The sequence below is a fragment of the Ranitomeya imitator genome, chromosome 5 (genome assembly GCF_032444005.1).
Source record: "Ranitomeya imitator isolate aRanImi1 chromosome 5, aRanImi1.pri, whole genome shotgun sequence".
In the NCBI taxonomy this organism is placed as follows: Eukaryota; Metazoa; Chordata; class Amphibia; order Anura; family Dendrobatidae; genus Ranitomeya; species Ranitomeya imitator.
In genome coordinates, this window is record NC_091286.1 from 369,112,897 (window position 1) to 369,138,186 (window position 25,290).

The following is a 25,290-nucleotide window of genomic DNA, read 5'->3' on the forward strand; positions in this document are numbered from 1 at the left end:
TTCTCAGCCTGATCCACTGAATTAGGCTCATCGTAAAGCAATCCAAGCGCCTGGAAAAACGCATCAACATTACTCAATGCAGGGTCTCCTGGCGCAAGAGAAAACGCCCAGTCCTGTGGGTCGCCGCGCAAAAAAGAAATAATAATCAAAACCTGTTGAATAGGATTACCAGAAGAATGAGGTTTCAAGGCCAAAAATAGCTTACAATTATTTTTGAAGCTCAGGAACTTAGTTCTGTCACCAAAAAACAAATCAGGAATAGGAATTCTTGGTTCTAGCATAGATTTCTGATCAATAGTATCTTGAATCTTTTGTACATTTACAATGAGATTATCCATTGAGGAGCACAGAGCCTGAATATCCATGTCCACAGCTGTGTCCTGAAGCACTCTAATGTCTAGGGGAAAAAAAAAAAACTGAAGACAGAGCTGAGGAAAAAAAATGATGTCAGGATTTCTTTTTTCCCTCTAATGAGAATCATTGGTTTGTCGCTCCTTGTACTGTTATGAAAGGCAATTCAGTTCCACAATGGACATAGCGGTCAGAGCACATACAGTGATCTGACAATAACCCAAAATCATAGGACGAGCTCTGAGACGTGGAATCTCTGTAGACTGCAATACCTGATCTATCCTCACACAACTAAAAGCAGCAGTGGATTGCGCCTATCACTACCTATGCAACTCGGCACTGCCTGAGGAGCTGACTAGCCTGAAGATAGAAATACAAGCCTGACTTGCCTCAGAGAAATACCCCAAAGGAATAGGCAGCCCCCCACATATAATGACTGTTAGCAAGATGAAAAGACAAAACGTAGGAATGAAATAGATTCAGCAAAGTGAGGCCCGATATTCTAGACAGAGCGAGGATAGCAAAGAGAACTATGCAGTCTACAAAAAACCCTAAAGCAAAAACCACGCAAAAGGGGACAAAAAGACCCACCGTGCCGAACTAACGGCACGGCGGTGCACCCTTTGCGTCTCAGAGCTTCCAGCAAAAAAGAATAGCACAGCTGGACAGAAAGAACAGAAACAAAAACAAAGTAGCACTTATCTAGCAGAGCAGCAGGCCGCAGGGAAGATGCAGAGCTCAGATCCAACACTGGAACATTGACAAGGAGCAAGGAAGACAGACTCAGGTGGAGTTAAATAGCAAGGCAGCCAACGAGCTCACCAAAACACCTGAGGAAGGAAGCCCAGAGGCTGCAATACCACTTGTGACCACAGGAGTGAATTCAGCCACAGAATTCACAACAGATTAGATACACGGCGCAGCACAGTATCACACAGGACAGGATTAGATACACGGCTCAGCAGTCAGTATCTAATCCTCTCCTATGCACTCCTCTCCCCCCTGCGTGTCTTTCCCCATTGTGGTTTATTATTTTTGTTGTGGGAGATGAGGGAGTCGAGGATTATGCGTTCGGTATGGTATAAAAAAGATTAATAAAGGACTTTATTCTGGCCGAGTCTTTATTTACAATACATGTGAGATCTATGTGGCGGCATTATGGGTGATCTATATGGCGGTATTATGTGAGAAGCATATGGTGGTATGTGAGAACACTGGCGGTATTATGTGTGATCTATATGGTGGTATGTGAGAACACTGGCAGTATTATGTGTGATCTATATGGCGGTATGTGAGAACACTGGCGGTATTATGTGTGATCTATATGGTGGTATGTGAGAACACTGGCGGTATTATGTGTGATCTATATGGCGGTATGTGAGAACACTGGCGGTATTATGTGTGATCTATATGGCGGTATGTGAGAACACTGGCGGTATTATGTGTGATCTATATGGTGGTATTATGTGAGAACTGTATGACAGTATTGTGTGATCTATTTGATAGTATTGTGTGTGATCTATATGGCGGTATTATGCGAGAACACTATGGCAGTATTATCTTCAGAAAGCGGACCCATTCTATGGTGGTTCTGGCTGAGCACCTGCACGCGGGTCTGGGGTAATAGAGGGTAAAGCATGACCTCCAGTTAGGTGCAGTCAGGGCTGGTGAGGCAGCTGAAGAGAGGGGTCTCATTTTTATCGTTACTATATGGCTACATTTCCTTCCCAGCGTCACCCCGGACTGCGCCTGTCGCCTCGCTTTCACACATTGCCAGGACAGGATGGAGAAGACAGGATCTGAGGAGGGGAATGGGGTCTGCATGCAAAGTCTGGATCAGACCAGGCCATCAATCCGCAGAAATGTTTCCTGGATTTCTGTGGAGCAGACGGTCCATCCATGTGTATAAAAGACAGCGCTCTATGTACAATCCCTGGCTGCTCCGCGCACTGAACAGGGGGCCCCTATAGACCAGCACACTGCTCTCCTGAAATACTCTGTGCTGCTGTCACCCTGCTCCCTCCACCACATATCTCCCAGAATCCTTGCTGCCTACCATCCTCGGTGACTGTCTACTTGTCAGTATAAGGCTGCCTTCACACTATCATTATTTGGTCAGTATTTTACCTCAGTATTTGTAAGCCAAAACCAGGAGTGGGTGATAATACAGAAGTGGTGCATATGTTATTATACTTTTCCTCTATTTGTTCCACTCCTGGTTTTGGCTTACAAACACTGAGGTAAAATACTGACCAAATACCGATAGTGTGACGGCAGCCATACTCTGCAGTCACCAACAAAATGGCTGCTCACTGGGTTCCTGAATATCATCCTCTCTAATCCCTTAGCAAACACCCATAAGGAGAGGAGAGGAGACATCACACACGTCAGCAGACTCCGCCCATAATTACTGCAGTGCAGTAATGTGAGCTATTTGTACACTAGGTTTTTCTGAAATTTCAGCAGCTGCTCCCCCTAGTGTTGAAAAGTGGAAATTCCAAAACTTTTCAAATTATTTTTCATATTTTACTAAATTATAAACAAATGATAATATTTTTTAAGAAAATGTAATCATTAATTCTTTACATTTTTACAATTTCTGAAAAAAAAATTTTTTTGATGGCATCTTCCCTTTAAGCTTCATAAAACCCTTATACTGTATCAGATAATGTTCCCTTGTCTTTGTAATTGTACGCACAGTCTAAGCACTGTATAGCAATGCACTAACAGTACAATATATTGCTTTATGTTTTCAAATGATGGCATTCCCATGAAATTCTGTCATTTGAAAGAATATTTTAAATATTTAGAACACTTTATTTTAATTTACTTAAACTTATTAGAAGGAAATATTCATTACTTACTGTGTGTCTTTGATCAGAGTTGTGCTTCCAAGCTTAAAACATGTCTTTTCCCCTCCACAGGAAGTCTTTCTTAGTGAAAACTGCTCAGCAAGGTCATATCCTGTAGAATGAGCAATTATGTCATTATACATATAAAGTACTGGGCATAAAGCTACTTAATGACATGGACTAAAATATTTCCAGTTATTGAAAAAAAAACAATTATCTATATGTTGTGAGTCTGTACTGACAAAGGGCCTGCTGTTTTTATACCATCTATAAAATAGACATTTTCAGAAGTATAACTACAGAAATCCAGTAAGCTCTGTTCAATATTAAGACTCAAACATTTTAACTCCTTCCTTGATGAATGTGTTGTTCTTTTGAATTGCACCATTCATTCTACCACATAATTTACTGGAAGACAAGAAAAAAAATCAAACTTTGTTGAAATTGCAATATTTTTGTGGTGTTGCAGTGAGCAATAAAACACATTTTTTTTTCTGGTTGCGATTTTTACAGATTGAGTTAATTAACTGTATATCTTTATTTTTAAATAGTAAAAAAGATTTTTTCTATTTTTAAAAACGTTTTTTACTTTTTACTGTATTTTGCAGTCTCCTCAAGGGACCTCAACCTGCGACCGTCTGATTATTATTTGTGTATACACAGCAATCCAACAGAATTGCTGTGTATAGCAAAAATAATGATCTCCTTTGAGGCTGAGTTTCAATGCAGTTACGAGATGAGAGGAAAGGAAGTTTTCAACAGACCCTTCGGTGCCCGAATGCCCAAGCAGCCAATCTAATATATAATTGCCTAGAATACTACTTCCTGCAATTTGTGCCAACTTCCTGTCCGGAGCTAATGTCCGGAGCTAATGTCCGGAGATAAGTGACGTCAACAGTGTCCAGTGTCTGGATATATTTAGTTGTGAAGTGGTTCAGTGACATTTTCACACCAATTTTGAACTTTTGTTTGGTGCTTTCTCCATATACTGCCTATTATTCACTGACTGTTATACTGAGAGACTGCCGTTTATTAACCTCTTCTTTGCCACATTGGGTATATTGCTCTATTATTTGCCACATAAGGACATTGTCCATTATTGCCCAGCAATTTCTCTGCAATATAAACTGCCTATTTAATACCTGATGGGCACACAAGTATGCGCCAGTATGGATACTAAGAGCCTTTCCACATAATAATGAAATATTTTAAAATGTCGTAGAACATACCAATATACATAGTTATTGATAAATATTATTTATTATTTACATTATTGTTCTTAAGCAAAGAACCGTTGTTGTGGCATTTGCCACAACACGCAAAGTTGTCGTCTGATGTCTTTCATCCCTCCCCTCATAAGCATGTTCATGGATCCTGTGTAACTGTACCTTAAATAACAAGAATTGTCAAGAGCTGGTGAGTGCAGCCATTTTTTGTTCTTTCTTACTATTATTTATTAATTGTATTATTCTTACATTTGAATAAATAAAGTATATATGGATTCTAGACTCCCGATTCTTTAGAATCGGGCTGCCATCTAGTATTATATAAAAGGATGCGCCCCTATGCTGTCATTTTAGAGGTTTAACAGGCTCTGCTCCACCCATGGCCAGTCAGAAGTGGATCACGGTTATGTGTCACAGCCATTATCTGCCAGGTATGGGGCAGGCGTACTTTTATGGCGGATGTCGGTAAGGGGTTAAAGTGATGTTCATTGCCATCTAAATAGCTTCGTAATTTTGTAGCTACCTCTTTAAAGTGATCACACTAATGATAAAACTCCATTTTCTAGTACAATAATTGTGTTATGTAATATTCAGACTACCTCCTGCCACCACTTGAGCAACCTTAGTAGTTACTGCTTTGCTTTTTATTATTTATACATTACACTGAATTCAGTTAGAAAAAATAATGTAAAGTTTAAGGCTTCTGTATTGGTGACTCCAGATAGGCAGAATGATATAATGAATTCTTCAGTATCTATATGAAGTTGACATGGAGTGTGCTATAAGAAGTGGTCAGAGTATGACCATTTTAGGATATATTAATTAAATATTTACAGTACGGTAGTTTGAACATATTTGCAATAAGATGTTAAAAAGTTGAATAACGCTCACGAACATGACTGCTGTAAAAACAGTAATGCAGTTAAATTTAATTTTGGAAGTTTAACACACAGCAAACTGTATAAAGAGAAGCCATTCAACTCTCACTATCAATGTATGTCAAAATAAAGAGGAGGAAATCCTGTTACTGACGTATTTTGCGCCTATGCCAGGTTCCTGAAGCAACCTAAGAAACTACCTCTATTTTCTTTTGCAAGCCCCAGCTCAGCATATCTGGCCTCTGCCCCCCTTGGTCTCGCTAATTTAGTGTATTATAGTTCTGGCATGTTGATATCTCCCAAGTAACCAAAGTAAAGTGGGGTTTAAACTTGTCTTCTTTGCCTGCAAATATAGGTTCTTTTGCCTGATTTGTTGTTCATTATTCTAGATTCTGACCTTGACTTTGTACTTTTTTTTAACAAATATTTTGTATTTTGGAATGTCATTTGGTTTCTTTGGACTTGTTTTGTTTTGTCTTCAATTCTAGTGATGCCCCCTAGTAATTGTCATTTGGGCAGCATGAATCAAGAGACAAGTGCCTTTTAAGACTAAGACAAGAAGATTCCTCAGATTATAAATCATAGCCTCACCAAGTTGACTGCAGCATATTGAGAGAAAGCTTAACAGTTCCATCATGAGTTGTAAAGATTGAAATCATCCCAGGAATGATACTTTGATGGTTTAAGAGAGCTAACTAATACAAAATACAGCAGCATTATGAATACATTGACTTCCCACATAGTATGTACTACTGGAAGGGATATTCACCCATGAGAAAAGTCTGAAACAATGATCAATGTGAAAACTAGACATTTTAAATCAAATGCACTGGAATCGCACTTTTTTTTAGGGTTTGCATCAGTTCCTGTAAAGAGCATGCCTACAACTGTGAACATTTGTTTTTTATTGTTAAACAAATAAAAACAAATAGGGAAAAATAGCTGTAAACTTCAGTGTACAAAACTATTCATCCCCTAAAGTCAGTACTCTGTAGAGCCTTCTTTTGCTGCAATTACAGCTGAAAGTTGATTTGAATAAGTCTCTATAAGCTTTCCACAACCTGCCAGTGGGATTTTGGTCCATTCCTCAAGGCAAAACTGCTCCTTCATGTTAAATGGTTTTCTCTGTGAGCAACAATCTTCAAGTCTGACCATAGCCTGTCAATTGGATTAAGGTCTAGGCTCTGACCAGGCCACTCCAAAACATTTACACAGACTTTGCTCAGGCCACTCCAAAACATTTATATATTTCCCTTTAAACCTCTCAAGTGTTTCTTTAGCAGTATGTTTTGGGTCATTGTCTTGTTGGAAGGTACCAATCTCATATCACTGATAGACAAACAACGATTGCTTAAGAGTATCCCTGTATTTTGCACTATCCATCTTCCCCTCAACTAGGACCATTTTCCATGTCCCTGCTGTCATAAAACATCCCCACAGCATGATGCTGCCACCACCATGTTTCACTGTGGAGATGGTTTTCTGAGGTTGATGAGCTCTGTTGGTTTGACGTCAGACATAGCATTTACCTTGGTGGCCAAAAAGTAAAATTTTGGTCTCATCTTTCTCCATACATTTGGGAAGTCTTCCACATACGTTTTGACTTAGCTCAAAATGACCCTTACAATTTTTGTGTGTAAGTAAAGGTTTTTATGTCCACACTTCCTTAAAAGCCACCTCTATGAAGTGTGCAGCTTGTTCTGGTCTTAGGGACAGATACTCCAGTCTCTGCTTGGGAACTTTGCAGCTCCTTCAGGATTACCTTAGGTCTCTGTGCTGCCTGTCTGATTAATGCCCTCCTTGTCCTGGATGAGAGTTTTTGGTGAGTGGTACTCTCTTGAAAGGTTTTTTGTGGTACCATGTTCTTTCCTTTTGATAATAATGGATTTGATAATGCTCCAGGAGATCATCAGAGATTGGAATATTTTTTTATAACTAAAACCTGACGTACCGCTCAACAACTTTTTCCCTGACTTGTTTGGATAGCTCCTTGGTCTTTGTGGTGTTGTTTGGTTAGTGGCGCCTCTATTTTATTGGTTTTGCATCCTCTGTGGCATTTGAGAAAAGGTGTGAATATACTGACAGACCATAAGGCACTTAGAATGCACACAGCGGGGACTTCAGTCACTAAGCATATGACTTATGAAGGTTATTTGTTGCACCAGAATTTTTTAGGGGCTTCGTTGCAAAAGAGATGAATACATATGCACATGCCAATTTTTAGTTATTTGATCCCATAAATTTATGTCTATATTTTTTTTCACTTCCATTCACCAACTAAGGCTGCGTTCACATGTTGCGTTTTGCAGCATTTTTTATGTCAATTTTAAGCTGTTTGCAAAAATCAGGTTTTGCTGCATTTTTACTGCATTTTTTATTGCGTTTTTGTCATGGTACATTTGTCTCTTCTGTATGCTGATAAAATTTAGTGCAAAAAAAAAAATCTGATTCATCAGGCTTTTGCACCGAAAAAAGCAGCAAAACCTGGAACGTGCATTTTTCGCTGAAAAAGAGAAGTGTCATGATGCATTTTGTAAAAATGCAGGTCTTTGACAAAATAGTCAGAAAAGAAAACCCAGGTGTGTGTATGAGATTTTTAAAATCAAATAGACTTTGCTCTTACTGTGAAATGTAGCTGAAAATGTGCATTATAAAAAGCGGCAAGAACGCAACATAGCTTTAAACTATTTAGTGTTGATGCATAACACACAAATCAGGGTGAATACTTTTGCAAGCCACTGTAAATAAAAATTACAGCCTATAACTTTTTAAAAAAGTCTGTAAAACATAACAGTTTACTTACCATATATATTCAGATTGTCTGTATAAGCTTGCCCATTGTTAGATCCATGAATTCTTAGGACTGGGCACACTGTAATTAAAACAATGACAAATATAAGTTACTTTTAGACAAGCACCTAAATGTATCAGTGATGTCAAAGAATGCATTGCACAGTACTAAGTAAAAACTATATGTATTATGCAAATGATTTTACTTTTTTAAATACTGTCACTAACTAATAAACTGCGATACAAAAATAGCAATGCTCCTTTTGAATTGTTAAGGGATTGATATTTAGTCATTTTTAAGATTTTCAATTCCTCGAAATTTAACACAACTCTATGAGAAAAGATACGTTGAGATCAAAAGCAGGAAGAGTGTTTAGATTCAGGAATCTGAGAACATAGACTTCACCATAGTAATGTTCTCATATATATAAATTCCACATCACAAAATCATGCAAAATTGACTTCCACAATAGAGTTTCAGAACAAAATGTTATATTATTATATAAACTTACAACCAAATCTGCAGTTCGTTGCTTCTGGAGAAATCAATTATGTTTAGGATTAAATTCAAAAACGGAATATCTTCCAAAAGTTTAAAAACAAGAGCTCTACAAATAGATCAATCTAGAACAGGTTGCACATGGAAATATTAGACGCAATGAAACTGAAGGGGAGAAGATACAGATTAGTTATTGGAAAAAACTTTTTGACAGTGAGAGTGACCAATTAGTGGAACAGGCAGCCATGAGAGGTGGTGAGTTCTGCTTCAATGAAAGTCTTCAAACAGAGGCTGGACATCGGTCTCAGATCGTTTAGTGAATCCAGCATTGAGCAGGGGGTTGGGCATTAAACACACTCTATGTCATTATCTAAAAGTGGGACCAGAAAACCATCTAATAATGACATTTGTCATCTGTGGAGAATCAGGAGGGCCCTATACTTGTTAGATTTCAGTTGCTCAATTCCTTTATTTTTTCAGGTGTCTGGCAGAAGCTTACTTCTTTTTTTTTCTACTGTGAACACATGCATGCTTTGCAGAGGTGAACATGCATGTATAAGTAGCCTGTTTTGCCAACAGCTATCAAATGTAAATTGCCAGGCTTAAGCACTGAGATACTCTAAAGGTACCGTCACACATAACGATATCGTTAACAATATCGTTGCTTTTTGTGACATAGCAACGATATCGTTAAGGAAATCGTTATGTGTGACAGCGACCAACGATCAGGCCCCTGCTGGGAGATCGTTGGTCGTTGAGGAAAGTCCAGCATTTTCTTTCGTCGCTGGATCTCCCGCTGACATCGCTGGGTCGGCGTGTGTGACAGCTCTCCAGCGACCAAACAGCGATGCTGCAGCGATCGACATCGTTGTCGGTATCGCTGCAGCGTCGCTTAGTGTGACGGTACCCTAAAAGTATACCGAGAGCCATTATCTCCAAATAAGGACCAGTGATACATTTTACCAAAGATGGCTACTTGCCAAAACTACTTTAGTAATACTAGTCATGGAGGCTGAGGCTCACAAGCTTGCCTTTGCTTGATTGACAGCTCTCTTCACATGCACACTTAAACCGGTAGGGAGGGACATCTGAATCTAGCAGCACTTGGCAGAGACAAACTGAATAGGCTCCCGTTTCATAGTATATTTTCAATATAACAGCATTAGAGAATTAAACATGTATATCTGTAATACATCCTGTATCTGATTGCTCGTTCACCAGGCAGGTTCACTTTGAGATATGTAATAAAACAGATGGACTCAAGTATAAAATAAAAAAACAATTAAGGGTGATAAAAATATTTAATATGCAGTTGGGAATATTTTATGGAGACAAATAGTTTTTTAACAATAGTATGTAAAATTATAGATGCTATTAAAGGGAATCTTTCAGCAGGTTTTTGCCATGTAATCTGAGGACAGCAAGAAGAAGGGGTTGAAACACAGATTTTAACAATGTGTCACTTATCAGGCTGTGTGCTGTTTACTTACAATTGAAGGTTTTATTACCTGGTGATTACCATGGTCCAGGACTACATGGTCCGTGCTTGCGAGGCGGACTCTGCCCCATCCTGTGATAGCAGCTAGCTATCTAGATGCAAAGTACATAAAGAGCTTGGTGTGGCAGGGTTAGCTTTTTCAGCTATACTTAATTCTACATCTGAGAACTCTAATTGTGTCACAACTAGGGTTGAGCGAAACGGATCGTTCATTTTCAAAAGTCGCTGACTTTTGGCAAAGTCGGGTTTCATGAAACCCGACCCGATCCCTGTGTGGGGTCGGCCATGCGGTACGCGACTTTCGCGCCAAAGTCGCGTTTCGTATGACGCACTTGGCGCCATTTTTTCAACCAATGAAGGAGCGTGGGCAGAGTGATGACATAGGTCTTAGGGGCGTGGACGCCTATCGTCATCTTGTCGCTTGTGCGCTGTAGCGATTTGCAATGTGTAACACCAGCTTTTCTGCACAGGGACGGAGGAGAGAGAGAGAAAAAAAAAATCCCATTGACTTTGCATTGGGTTTCGTGTTTTGGTCGATCCCCGACTTTTCACCATAGTCGGCCGATTTCACTCGACTCGACTTTAGAGATAGTCGGGTTTCGCGAAACCCGACTCGACCCTAAAAAAGTAAAAGTCGCTCAACCCTAGTCACAACTGCTGCACCCAGTAAACTAAGTGATATATCATTAAAATCAGGGTCTCTCTGCTTACATGATGTTTAACTCAGACAAGGTAGCAAAAAGCTGCTGACAGATTCCCTTTAATTACGGTGATCCGTAACTATTTGTCTGTAACTAATACTGCAGGTGCTACATGGGACCCTTGTATCTCAATAGTAGGAACAAAGACCCAAGGCAATGAAGCCATAAATAGTAAAACTATCATCCCAATATAAATGTCAAGATGGAACTTCCTGTAGACTCAGTGATCTGCTCTGCCATCATTAACTATATAGCCAACAAAACATTTCAAAATATTACTACTGGAAAAAAATCAGATTACTACAGTCAAGAAATATAGTTTTGATTGAATAAGCCTTCATGCATTAATTGGTGTAGATACCAGGGGAGAAAGAAACACATACTGGAAGGAGCATAAAAACAAATTAAAACATACTTAACTTTGAACAAATGCAATTCCCTAGACAACAGACAACCAGTACAACACCCGGTTCTCAGCAAATTATTACTTAATTATGTCACACTTCTGCCACAGAATATTTTTATGCTTAAAGCATATATAGTAAAGTATTAATAAACCTCTTTTTGTGAGCAAGCATTTTAGTCTGAGAAAAGGGTCTATAATTAGACTTACATGTAATTACAACCAACATGCATGAAAATGTGAATGGATTACATGTACAATACTATCACTAGAATATTAAAGGCTTTATGTGGATAATAGGAAAGGTGTCATCTGTTATCGTTAACTAAGAAGGTCATTTGATTTCAAATTTCTAAGTTTAAGGATATATTATGGAAAAATGTGAGTCTGGAAAATGATAAGCAGAGCCTGGGATCCCAGAAGATAAGGTAATTTACATAGCACCTGTCTACCACCAGAAACTACTGACCTTGACCAAGAAGCTGGGTGGCAAGAAGTGATCTCATCTCTACTCATTATCTTTACACAAGATCAAATTGAATTTGCGCATAAAAAAGGTTTCATATTTTGTCACATGCACCAGAAGACCAAAAGTTACAGCTCTTAATGAATTTGGTGAATCTGACCCCAGCTTGACCTTTTTTAAAGGAATTATCCAGGAATACGATGTTGATGACCTACCTTTGGGAAATGTCAGTAACATAAGATTGATATCCTAACCCATTAGCTTCTACCAGGTCCCACAACCATCAAAAGTTCAAAGTGTACTGACATAAAAAACACCACAGGTCTGGTGGCCACTACTTCAGGTGGTTTATGTGATGTCATTCTGTTAGTGGTCACCTGGCATCTCAAAAATGGCTACCATGGCCAGGCTTAGCATAAGCCACTCTGCTTACCCGATCCAAGGGGTTACCATGGCCTTTTAGCCTTTGATCCTGAAGCCTGTTTTTCCCTTCCTGACCAGGAAATTTTTTTCAATTCTGACCACAGGTCATGGATCCCACTGATTCTGAGTGATTTTTGTGACACATTGTACTTCATTATACTGGTAACAATTCTTTGATGTTAATTATGGTTATTTGTGCAAAAATTGGAAATTTGGCAAAAGAATTTAAACATTTTGCAATTTTCAAATTTTTTATTTTTATGTCCTTAAATCAGAGTCAGGTCACAAAAAATAGTAAATAAATAATATTTTCCACATGTCTACATTACATCAGCACAGTTTTTTAAACATATTTTTTTGTTAGGAAGTTATAAGGCAGTGTTCCCCAACTCCGGTCCTTGAGAGCCACCAACAGGTCATGTTTTCAGGATTTCCTTAGTATTGCACAGGTGATGGAATTAATGCCTGTGCAGATGATGCAATTATCACCTGTGCAATACTAAGGAAATCCTGAAAACATGACCTGTTGGTGGCTCTTGAGGACCGGAGTTGGGGAACACTGTTATAAGGGTTAAAAGTTGACTAGCGATTTCTCATTTTTACAGCAAAATTTACAAAACAATTTTCTAGGGACCACTTCATATTTGAATTGACTTTGAGCGGCCTTATATGACAGAAAAAAAAAGTGACACCATTCTGAAAACTGCACCCCCCAAGGTGCTCAAAACCACATTAACCCCTTAGCGACCGCCGATACGCCTTTTAACGGCGGCCGCTAAGGGTACTTAAACCACAGCGCCGTTAATTAACGGCGCTGTGGAAAAAGTGTATAGCGCCCCCCACAGGCCGATTTTCTCCGGGGTCTCGGCTGCCGAGGGTAGCCGAGACCCCAGAGAACATGATTCGGGGGGTTTTTAACCCTCCCCGCATTTGCGATCGCCGGTAATTAACCGTTTACCGGCGATCGCAAAAAAAAAAAAAAAAAAAAGCGATCTCTTTTTAATTTCTCTGTCCTCCGATGTGATCGCACATCGGAGGACAGAGAAAAGGGGTCCCAGGTGGCCCCCCAATACTCACCTAGCTCCCCCGATGCTCCTCGTGTCTCCCGGTGGGCGCCGCCATCTTCAAAATGGCGGGCGCATGCGCAGTGCGCCCGCCGGCCGGCACCGGGAGAATCTTTGGGGTCTCGGCTGCCTGGGGTAGCCGAGACCCCAAAGAGCATGATCGGGGGTCGGTTTTAGCGACCCCTGTTTTGCGATCGCCGGTAATTAACTGTTTACCGGCGACCGCAAAAAAAAAAAAAAAGTAAAGTGTAATTCTCTGTCCTCTGATGTGATCGCACATCAGAGGACAGAGAAATAGGGGGATTCGGGGACCCTAGCATACTCACCTAGGTCCCTGGATCCTCTTGCTGCTCCTCCTGGCCGCCGGCAGAAGAACATGGCGGACGCATGCCCAGTGCGCCCGCCATCTGTCTCCATCTGCCGGCCGGCAGGAGAACAGCGGTTAGGGCTAAAATTAGGGTTAGGGGTAGGGTTAGGGGTAGGGTTAGGGTTAGGGGTAGGGTTAGGGGTAGGGTTAGGGGTAGGGGTAGGGGTAGGGTTAGGGCTAGGGTTAGGTTAGGGGTAGGGTTAGGGGTAGGGTTAGGGTTAGGGGTAGGGTTAGGGGTAGGGGTAGGGTTAGGGGTAGGGTTAGGGTTAGGGTAGGGGTAGGGTTAGGGCTAGGGTTAGGTTAGGGGTAGGGTTAGGTTAGGGTTAGGGGTAGGGTTACGGCTAGGGTTAGGTTAGGGGTAGGGTTAGGTTAGGGTTAGGGGTAGGGTTAGGTTAGGGTTAGGGGTAGGGTTAGGGTTAGGGGTAGGGTTAGGTTAGGGGTAGGGTTAGGTTAGGGGTAGGGGTAGGGCTAGGGTTAGGGGTAGGGTTAGGGCTAGGGTTAGGGCTAGGGTTGGGGCTAAATTTAGGGTTAGGGTTGGGGCTAAATTTAGGGTTAGGGCTAAATTTAGGGTTAGGCTTCTTTCACACTTACGTCGGTACGGGGCCGTCGCAATGCGTCGGCCCGACATACCGACGCACGTTGTGAAAATTGTGCACAACGTGGGCAGCAGCTGTAGTTTTTCAACGCATCCGCTGCCCAATCTATGTCCTGGGGAGGAGGGGGCGGAGTTACGGCCACGCATGCGCGGTCAGAAATGGCGGATGCGACGTACAAAAAAACATTTCATTGAACTTTTTTTGTGCCGACGCTCCGCCAAAACACAACTGATCCAGTGCACGACGGACGCGACGATCAGTGCACGACGTCACGATCCGTCGGCAATACTATGGGCAAAAAACGCATCTTACGGGCACATTTGCAGGATCCGTTTCTTGTCCAAAACGACGGATTGCGACGGAATGCCAAACAACGCAAGTGTGAAAGTAGCCTTAGGGCTAGGGTTAGGGTTGGGGCTAAAGTTAGGGCTAGGGTTGGGGCTAAAGTTAGGGTTAGAGCTGGGATTAGGTTTAGGGTTTGGATTAGGGTTGGTATTAGGGTTAGGGTTGGCATTAGGGTTACGCTTGGGATTAGGGTTAGGTTTGGGATTAGGGTTAAGGTTAGGGTTGTGATTAGGGGTGTATTGGGATTAGGGTTAGGTTTGAGGTTAGGGTTGAGATTAGGATTAGGGGTGTGTTGGATTTAGGGTTTTGATTAGGGTTATGGTTAGGGTTGACATTAGGGTTGTTTTGGGGTAAGGGTTGTGATTATGGTTAGGGTTAGTGATTAGGATTATGGATCAGGTTGGGATTAGGGTTAGGGGTTGGAGCTAGAATTGGGGGGTTTCCACTGTTTAGGTACATCAGGGGGTCTCCAAACACGACAGCCAATTTTGCGCTCAAAAAGTCAAATGGTGCTCCCTCCCTTCTGAGCTCTGCCGTGCGCCCAAACAGTGGGTTACCCCCACATATGGGGCATCAGCGTACTCGGGATAAATTGGACAACAACTTCTGGGGTCCAATTTCTCTTGTTACCCTTGTGAAAATAAAAACTTGGGGGCTACAAAATCTTTTTTGTGAAAAAAAAAAATATTTTTTATTTTCACGACTCTGCATTCTAAACTTCTGTGAAGCACTTGGGCATTCAAAGTTCTCACCACACATCTAGATAAGTTCCTTGGGGGGTCTAGTTTCCAAAATGGGGTCACTTGTGGGGGGTTACTACAGTTCAGGTATATCAGGGGCTCTGCAATCGCAACATAATGCCCACAGACCATTCTATCAAAGTCTGCATTCCAAAAAGGCGCTCCTTCCCTTCCGAGCTCTGCCGTGCGCCCAAACAGTGGTTTACCCCCACATATGGCACATTAGCGTACTCGGGATAAATTGGACAACAACTATTGCAGTCCAATTTCTCCTGTTACCCTTGTGAAAATAAAAACTTGGGGGCTACAAAATCTTTTTTGTGAAAAAAAAAATATTTTTTATTTTCACGACTCTGCATTCTAAACTTCTGTGAAGCACTTGGGCATTCAAAGTTCTCACCACACATCTAGATATGTTCCTTGGGGGTCTAGTTTCCAAAATGGGGTCACTTGTGGAGGGTTTCTACTGGTTAGGTACATCAGGGGCTCTGCAAATGCAACATAATACCCGCAGACCATTCTATCAAAGTCTGCATTCCAAAACGGCGCTCCTTCCTTCCGAGCTCTGCCGTGCGCCCAAACAGTGGTTTACCCCCACATATGGGGTACCAGCATACTCAAGACAAATTGGACAACAACTTTTGGGGTCCAATTTCTCTTGTTACCCTTGTAAAAATAAAAATTTGGGGGCTACAATATCTTTTTTGTGGAAAAAAAAAATATTTTTTATTTTCACGGCTCTGCATTATAAACTTCTGTGAAGCACTTGGGCATTCAAGGTTCTCACCACACATCTAGATAAGTTCCATGGGGGGTCTAGTTTCCAAAATGGGGTCACTTGTGGGGGATTTCTACTGTTTAGGCACATCAGGGGCTCTCCAAACGCGACATGGCGTCCGATCTCAATTCCAGCCAATTCTACATTGAAAAAGTAAAACGGCACTCCTTCTCTTCCAAGCTCTGCGGTGCGCCCTAACAGTGGTTTACCCCCACATATTGGGTATCAGCGTACTCAGGAGAAATTGCACAACAACTTTTGTGGTCTAATTTCTCCTGTTACCCTTGTGAAAATAAAAATTTGTGGGCAAAAAGATCATTTTTGTAGAAAAAATGCGATTTTTTTTTTTCACGGCTCTACGTTATAAACTTCTGTGAAGCACATGGGGGTTCAAAGTGCTCGCCACACATCTAGATAAGTTCCTTAAGGGGTCTAGTTTCCAAAATGGTGTCACTTGTGGGGGGTTTCCACTGTTTAGGCACATCAGGGGCTCTCCAAACGCGACATGGCATCCAATCTCAATTCCAGCCAATTCAACATTGAAAAAGTCAAACGGTGCTCCTTCACTTCTAAGTTCTGCGGTGCGCCCTAACAGTGGTTTACCCCCACATATGGGGTATTGGAGTATTCAGGAGAAATTGCATAACAAAATTTATGGTTACATTTCTGTTTTTACACTTGTGAAAATAAAAAAAATGGTTCTGAATTAAGATGTTTGCAAAAAAAAGTTAAATGTTCATTTTTTCCTTCCACATTGTTTCAGTTCCTGTGAAGCACGTAAAGGGTTAATAAACTTCTTGAATGTGGTTTTGAGAACCTTGAGGGGTGTAGTTTTTAGAATGGTGTCACACTTCATTATTTTCTATCATATAGACCCCTCAAAATGACTTCAAATGTGATGTGGTCCCTAAAAAAAAATGGTGTTGTAAAAATGAGAAATTGCTGGTCAACTTTTAACCCTTATAACTCCCTAACAAAAAAAAATTTTGTTTCCAAAATTGTGCTGATGTAAAGTAGACATGTGGGAAATGTTATTTATTAACTATTTTTCGTGACATATCTCTCTGATTTAAGGGCATAAAAATACAAAGTTTGAAAATTGCAAAATTTTAAAAATTTTCGCCATATTTCCTTTTTTGTCATAAATAATCGCAAGTAATATCGAAGAAATGTTACCACTAACATGAAGTACAATATGTCATGAAAAAACAATCTCAGAATCAGCGGGATCCGTTGAAGCGTTCCAGAGTTATAACCTCATAAAGTGACAGTGGTCAGAATTGCAAAAATTGGCTCGGTCATTAAGTACCAAATTGGCTCTGTCACTAAGGGGTTAAAGAAGTTTATTAAAGGGACTCTGTCACCTGAATTTGGAGGGAACAATTTTCAGCCATAGAGGCGGGGTTTTCGGGTGTTTGATTCACCCTTTCCTTACCCGCTGGCTGCAATATTGGATTGAAGTTCATTCTCTGTCCTCCGTAGTACACGCCTGCACAAGGCAATCTTGTACAGGGATCAGACCAAAACAGGGGCCCCTGGGGCCAAAAAATACACAGCAGTTTGGTGATGCAGGCTGGTAGGAGTGGTCAAGTAGCCAAGTCAGAACCAAGAGAGCATAGAAAGTAGAAAACTAAAAGGCTATGACATTAATATCTTAGTCCTGAACAACCAATTTAAGACTGACTTACATAAAAACGTTCTTGATTAGTATCCCAAAATGACTTGGTCTTCATTTTCTTTCATTTTATTGCACTACATACTCAAGTGTCATGTTTTACACATGAAGGGGAACTCTTGTCAAAATTAAACTCATTAAATTCATAAATGAAAATCTCCTATTGTGCTTCAATAGAGAACAATACAGATGATTCCCTCCAGCTGATATAGCATGTTATATTATGACACTTTATATGACAGTTCTCTTTGGTTACAGCTGTGTAATATGCTTAGTTTACTTTTAAATAGAACTGTTACACAAAGTATTAACATGCAAAAAGTTTATAAGAGTTGTATAAACTAGAGAAAAATTGCAGTATTTGCTGTAAAATTTGTTTATTAATTGATTCATTCTACTGCTCTATTTAGGCACACTGCTTAAATGTTAAGTCCATCTTAATGTCAATAAATAGTGGGTTATGTTATCAGGTGCATTAACAATTTTAATAAAACTATTTTGGTTTAGAGAGGTTTTTTTGGTAGGGGAACACATAATTTTTGTATTTACATTTTAGGTTATTTTTTCTCACCATGACTGGTCTATGGTAATTACTAAAAACATAACATAAATAATTTTTAATAAAGTATTGGAACAATTGATTGAAGTAGTACATATAGTCTTCACTCGTCTCTTTATTTTTGTATTTTAATTGATTCCTTTTGTTATTTTAGCGAGCTATTGCCTTTTTTAGTGTGGTGTAGAGCTATAGTGCTTTAGAACAGCCATTGAAAATGAAACATTTTACCGGATACCATATTTTCAATTATTTTTAGATTTAACAATCAATTTTAGTTTGATTTTGTGCTCTGTAAGCACAATAAAAAAAAACTGCAACAAAACAAACAATTCATTACAAGAAGTGCTTCACTGTCTAAATTAAAAAGCCTAAAATGTGTTCTGTGTGATTAGTATTTTCTCAACTGTAACCAAGCAACAAGACGTCAAAGATTTTGCAATTAAGACCTCTAAAGATTCAGGTCAGCAACCTTCTCTCTGATTTATAGAAACGTTACATTTCATTGTGGGAGCATTCATTCCTGCACAGATCTAGCAACTATGTATAGGTGAGCCAGTCAATAAAGAAAATGAAATGTTCCTTAAGATTTAAGCACACCTGGGATATTCTTATATCACTTACATCTTTTTAAAGGGCCAAAAAAGTTCTTTGCGTAATTTTTTTGTAGAAAAAAATATTTTTTTATTTTTTATGCATTGAAATTATTTTTTACATATTTTAAAGACCTGCACACATGAAATTATATTTAAGATAGCATAATTATACATTGGGAAAATGCTGCAAATGAGGATTTGAGCATAGAAAATCCACAGCTAATTAAAATGCCAGCCATGTGGAGGAGGTTTGAACAAATATTTTAATTCTGTGGAGTTTTTTCATATGAAAATAGCAGTGGGTTTCCAGCAAAATCTGATGTAAATCCATGTTACACATTCAGATTTCACATCACGCTCGCTGAGGTTTCATGCAATAGAGATACAATCAGGTTTGTTAGAACGCAGAGCCTAAATATAGCTCATATGCCATGGCATGTAAAAGTTTGGGCACCGCTAGTCCAAATGACTGTTATTGTGAACAGTTAAGCAAGTTGAAGATTAAATCGTCTCTAAATGGCATAAAGTTAGAGATGACACATTTCATTTGTATTTTAGTCAATAAAAGATACATATTGTCATTTTTACATTTTAAAAATTATGAAAAGGAAATTAGGCAAATGCAGAATTTTGACACCTTTGGAAATGTGTGTGTGCTTAGATAACTTTGACCAAGGCTTCTGACCTTATTTAGCCTGTTAGGGTTATGGCTGGTTTGTTAGAAAAGGCTAGGAGATACCAATTTCCCCCCAGCTTTATAAACACTCAGCCTCCTCTAACCTTGTGCCAAAAAACAGCAGTCATGGGTTCTTCTAAGCAGCTGCCTAGCACTCTGAAAATGAAAATACATAGTAACATAGTAACATACATAGTAACATAAAAAAATTGTAAAGGTCCATAAAGCAGGAGAAGGCTATAAGAAGACAGAAAAACATTTTCAAGATGCCCTTTCCTCAGTTCAAAATGTAATTAAGAAATGGCTGTTAAAAAGAACAATGGAGATCAAGATAAGGTGTGAAAGACCAAGCAACATTTCAGTGAGAGCTGCTCATAGGATTGATAGAGAGGCTAATCAGAACCCCAACTGCAAAAGACCTTAAATTTTTTTTTAGCAGACTCTGGAGTCGTGGTACATTGTTCTACTGTTTAGAGACACTTGCATGAATATGGTTTTCATGGAAGAGTCATCAGAAGACAACCTCTCCTGTGTCCTTACCATAAAATTCTGCATCAGAGTATGAAAAAAAAACAGCTAAACAAGCCTGATGCATTTTGTAAACAAGTCTTGTGGACTGATGAGGTTAAAATAGAACTTTTTGGCCACAATGATCAAAGGTATTTGAGAAAAAAGTGTACAGAATTTCAGGAAAAGAACATCTCACCAACCATTAAGCATGGGGGTGGATCGATCATGCTGTTGGGTTGTGTTGCAGCCAAGAGCACAAGGAACATTTCACGAGTAGAGTGAAGAATTGATTCAATTACATTTCAACAAATTCTTGACGCAAATGTAACACCATCTGTAAAAAAGCTGAAGTTGAAAAAAGAATATTCATGAAACTGGACTGTTTCTTCATTTATCGTTTCAAAAATGATAACTGTATTTAAAGATCAGAAGCAAGTGTGCTTTTAGAAAATAAAGACGCAATGGCTTCTCAATTAAAATTTTCCCATTTTTGGGAATCTACAACAGTTTTGTTATCCACAAAATGACTAAACAATAGCTAAAAGCTGCAGGGAAAGAAAGCACATTGAACCACGTAATACAGGGTGGGCCATTTATATTGATACACCTAAATAAAATGGGAATGGTTGGTGATATCAACTTCCTGTTTGTGGCACATTAGTATATGGGAGGAGGGAAACATTTCAAGATGGATGGCTGCCATTTTGAAGTCGGCCATTTTGGATCCAACTTTATTTTATTCAATGGGAAGAGGGTCATGTGACACATCAAACTTATTTAGAATTTCACAAGATAAACAATGGTGTGCTTGGTTTTAACATATCTTTATTCTTTCATGAGTTATTTACAAGTTTATGACCACTTATAAAATGTGTTCAAAGTGCTGCCCATTGTGTTGGATTGTCAATGCAACCCTCTTCTCCCACTTTTGACACACTGATAGCAACACCACAGAAGAAATTCTAGCACAGGCTTCCAGTATCCATTGTTTCAGATGCTGCACAGCTTGTATCTTCACAGCATACAACACCACATTATGGGTGTTAGGTCCAAGCATTCCTACATGAAGTTTCCTGGAAAGTGGATTGGTCATCGTGGGACAGATAAATGGCCACCAAGGTTTTCCGATTTGACCCCCTTAGACTTTTATCTTTGGGGTCATCTGAAGGCAATTGTCTATGCTGTGAAGATACAAGATGTGCAGCATCTGAAACAACATATACTGGAAGCTTGTGCTAGCATTTCTTCTGTGGTGTTGCTATCAGTGTGTCAGGAGTGGGAGAAGAGGGTTGCATTAACAATCCAACACAATAGACAGCACTTTGAACACATTTTATAAGTGGTCATAAACCAAGCACAACATTGTTTTTCTTGTGAAATTCTCAATAAGTTTGAGGTGTCACATGACCCTCTTCCCATTGAAAAAAATAAAGTTGGGTCCAAAATGGCCAACTTCAAAATGGCTGCCATAGTCACCACCCATTTTGAAAAGTTTTCCCCCTCCCAGATACTAATGTGCCACAAACAGGAAGCTGATATCACCAACCATTCCCATTTTATTAAGGTGTATCCATATAAATGGCAGTAGATCCAGGTAATCTACTCTACAGTAGACTGGCATCTTTTTTAAATGTAAAAATCAGTTGGTGTTTATACTAAGTGGACATGTGCTCAAATATCAGCTGCTTAGTAGTGGGTGCACTGGTGGTCGAACCCAGACTGATCTGCAAATGATGATTGGCCTATCCTGTGTAGTGATGAGCAAATAGTATTGTTGCTCAGGTGATCTCCGAGTATTTGTTAGTGTTCGGAGATTTAGTTTTGGTCACCTCAGCTGCATGATTTACGGCTGCTAGCCAGGCTGAATACATGTGAGGAATGCCTGTTTGTTAGGGGATTCTCACATGTATTCAGGCTGTCCAGCAGCCGTAAATCATGCAGCTGAGGTGACCAAAATTAAATCTCCGAGCACTAACACATACTCAAGAGATCAACCGAGCATGCTCTGGGAGACCCGAGCAACAATGCTTTTCGCTCATCACTAATCCTGTGTAATATTTAACCCCTTTCTGACATCGGACGTACTATCCCGTCGAGGTGGGGTGGGCCCCTATGACCACCGACGGGATAGTACATCCAGAGCGATCGGCGGCGCTCATGGGGGGAGCGCGGCCGATCGCAGCCGGGTGTCAGCTGCCTATCGCAGCTGACATCCGGCACTATGTGCCAGGAGCGGTAACGGACCGCCCCCGGCACATTAACCCCCGGCACACCGCGATCAAACATGATCGCGATGTGCCGGCGGTGCAGGGAAGCATCGCGCAGGGAAGGGGCTCCCTGCGTGCTTCCCTGAGCCCCCCGCAGCAACGCGATATGATCGCGTTGCTGTGAGGGTCTGCATACCTCCTCCCTGCTCCAGGTCCGGATCCAAGATGGCCGCGGCATCTGGGTCCTGCAGGGAGGGAGGTGGCTTCACAGAGCCTGCTCAGAGCAGGCACTGTGAAGCCTGCAGCACTGTAAGTCAGACCGGTGATCTGACAGAGTGCTGTGCAAACTGTCAGATCATCGATCTGTGATGTACCCCCCTGGGACAAAGTAAAAAAGTTAAAAAAAAAAAATTCCAAATGTGTAAAAAAAAAATCAAAAAAAAATATTCCTAAATAATGAAAAAAAAAAAAATTATTCCCATAAATACATTTCTTTATCTAAATAAAAAAAAAAACAATAAAAGTACACATATTTAGTATCGCCGCATCCGTAACGGCCCGACCTATAAAACTGGCCCACTAGTTAACCCCTTCAGTAAACACCGTAAGAAAAAAAAAAACGAGGCAAAAAACGCTTTATTATCATACCGCCAAACAAAAAGTGGAATAACACGCGATCAAAAAGACAGATATAAAGAACCATGGTACCGCTGAAAACGTCATCTTGTCCCGCAAAAAACGAGCCGCCATACAGCATCATCAGCAAAAAAATAAAAAAGTTATAGTCCTGAGAATAAAGCGATGCAAAAATAATTATTTTTTCTATAAAATAGTTTTTATCGTATAAAAGCGCCAAAACATAAAAAAATGAAATAAGTGAGGTGTCGCTGTAATCGTACTGACCCGAAGAATAAAACTGCTTTATCAATTGTACCAAACGCGGAAAGGTAAAAAACGCCTCCCACAAAAGAAATTCATGAATAGCTGGTTTTTGGTCATTCTGCCTCACAAAAATCGGAATAAAAAGCGATCAAAAAATGTCACGTGCCCGAAAATGTTACCATTAAAAACGTCAACTCGTCCCGCAAAAAACAAGACCTCACATGACTCTGTGGACCAAAATAAGGAAAAATTATAGCTCTCAAAATGTGGTAATGCAAAAAATGTTTTTTGCAATAAAAAGCGTCTTTCAGTGTGTGACGGCTGCCCATCATAAAAATCAGCTAAAAAACACACTATAAAAGTAAATCAAACCCCCCTTCAACACCCCCTTAGTTAGGGAAAAATTAAAAAAATGTATTTATTTCCATTTTCCCATTAGGGCTAGGGTTAGGGCTAGGGTTAGGGTTAGGGCTAGGGTTAGGGTTAGGGCTAGGGTTAGGGCTAGGGTTAGGGTTAGGGCTACGGTTAGGGCTAGGGTTAGGGCTAGGGTTAGGGTTAGGGCTACAGTTTGGGTTGGGGCTAAAGTTAGGGTTAGGGTTGGGGCTAAAGTTACAGTTAGGGTTTAGATTACATTTACAGTTGGGAATAGGGTTGGGATTAGGGTTAGGGGTGTGTCAGGGTTAGAGGTGTGGTTAGGGTTACTGTTGGGATTAGGGTTAGGGGTGTGTTTGGATTAGGGTTTCAGTTATAATTGGGGCGTTTCCACTGTTTAGGCACATCAGGGGCTCTCCAAACGCGACATGGCGTCCGATCTCAATTCCAGCCAATTCTGCGTTGAAAAAGTAAAACAGAACTTTTGGGGTCCAATTTCTCCTGTAACTCTTGGGAAAATACAAAACTGGGGGCTAAAAAATTATTTTGGTGGGGAAAAAAAAGATTTTTTATTTTCACGGCTCTGCGTTATAAACTGTAGTGAAACACTTGGGGGTTCTAAGTTCTCACAACACATCTAGATAAGTTCCCTAGGGGGTCTAGTTTCCAATATGGGGTCACTTGTGGGGGGTTTCTACTGCTTAGGTACATTAGGGGCTCTGCAAACGCAATGTGACGCCTGCAGACCATTCCATCTAAGTCTGCATTCCAAATGACACTCCTTCCCTTCCGAGCCCTCCCATGCGCCCAAACGGTGGTTCCCCCCCACATATGGGGTATCAGCGCACTCAGGACAAATTGGACAACAACTTCTGGGGTCGAATTTCTCCTCTTATCCTCGGGAAAATACAAAACTGGGGGCTAAAATATAATTTTTGGGGGAAAGTTTTTTTTTTTTAATTTTCTCGGCTCTGCGTTACAAACTGTAGTGAAACACTTGGGGGTTCAAAGCTCTCACAACACATCTAGGTGAGTTCATTAGGGGGTCTAGTTTCCAAAATGGTGTCACTTGTGGGGGGTTTCTACTGTTTAGGTACATTAGGGGCTCTGCAAATGCAATGTGACACCTGCAGACCATTCCATCTAAGTCTGCATTCCAAATGGAGCTCCTTCCCTTCCGAGCCCTCCCATGCGCCCAAACAGTGGTTCCCCCACATATGGGGTATCAGCGCACTCAGGACAAATTGGACAACACATTTTGGGGTCCAATTTTTCCTGTTACCCTCGGGAAAATATAAAACTGGGGGCTAAAAAATAATTTTTGTGGGAAAAAATTTTTGTTTTATTTTTACGGCTCTCCATTATAAACTTCTGTGAAGCCCTTGGTGGGTCAAAGCGCTCACCACACATCTAGATAAGTTCCTTAGGGGGTCTACTTTCCAAAATTGTGTCACTTGTGGGGGGTTTCTACTGTTTAGGTACATTAGGGGCTCTGCAAATGCAATGTGACACCTGCAGACCATTCCATCTAAGTCTGCATTCAAATGGCACTCCTTCCCTTCCGAGCCCTCCCATGCGCCCAAACAGTGGTTCCCCCCACATATGGTGTATCATTGCACTCAGGACAAATTTGGCAACAAATTTTGGGGTCCAATTTCTCCTGTTACCCTTGGGAAAATACAAAACTGGGGGCTAAAAAAAATTTTTGTGGGAAAAAGTTTTTGTTTTATTTTTACGGTTCTGCATTATAAACTTCTGTGAAGCACTTGGTGGGTCAAAGTGCTCACCACACCTCTAGATAAGTTCCTTAGGGGGTCTACTTTCCAAAATGGTGTCACT

At 40.4% G+C, this 25,290-nt stretch overlaps 1 protein-coding gene across 1 annotated transcript in view; it reads right to left on the reverse strand.

The window, feature by feature from the left end:
• COL19A1 (collagen type XIX alpha 1 chain) overlaps window positions 1-25,290 on the reverse strand; it is a 1,728,692-nt gene that overhangs the window by 1,560,464 nt on the left and 142,938 nt on the right. Inside the window, exons 3-4 of the mRNA XM_069726653.1 lie at window positions 8,111-8,179; window positions 3,216-3,315 (exon numbers count right to left, since the gene is read on the reverse strand). Of these exons, the coding sequence (XP_069582754.1) occupies window positions 3,216-3,315; window positions 8,111-8,179 (169 nt within the window). The remainder of the gene's footprint in view (window positions 1-3,215; window positions 3,316-8,110; window positions 8,180-25,290) is intronic.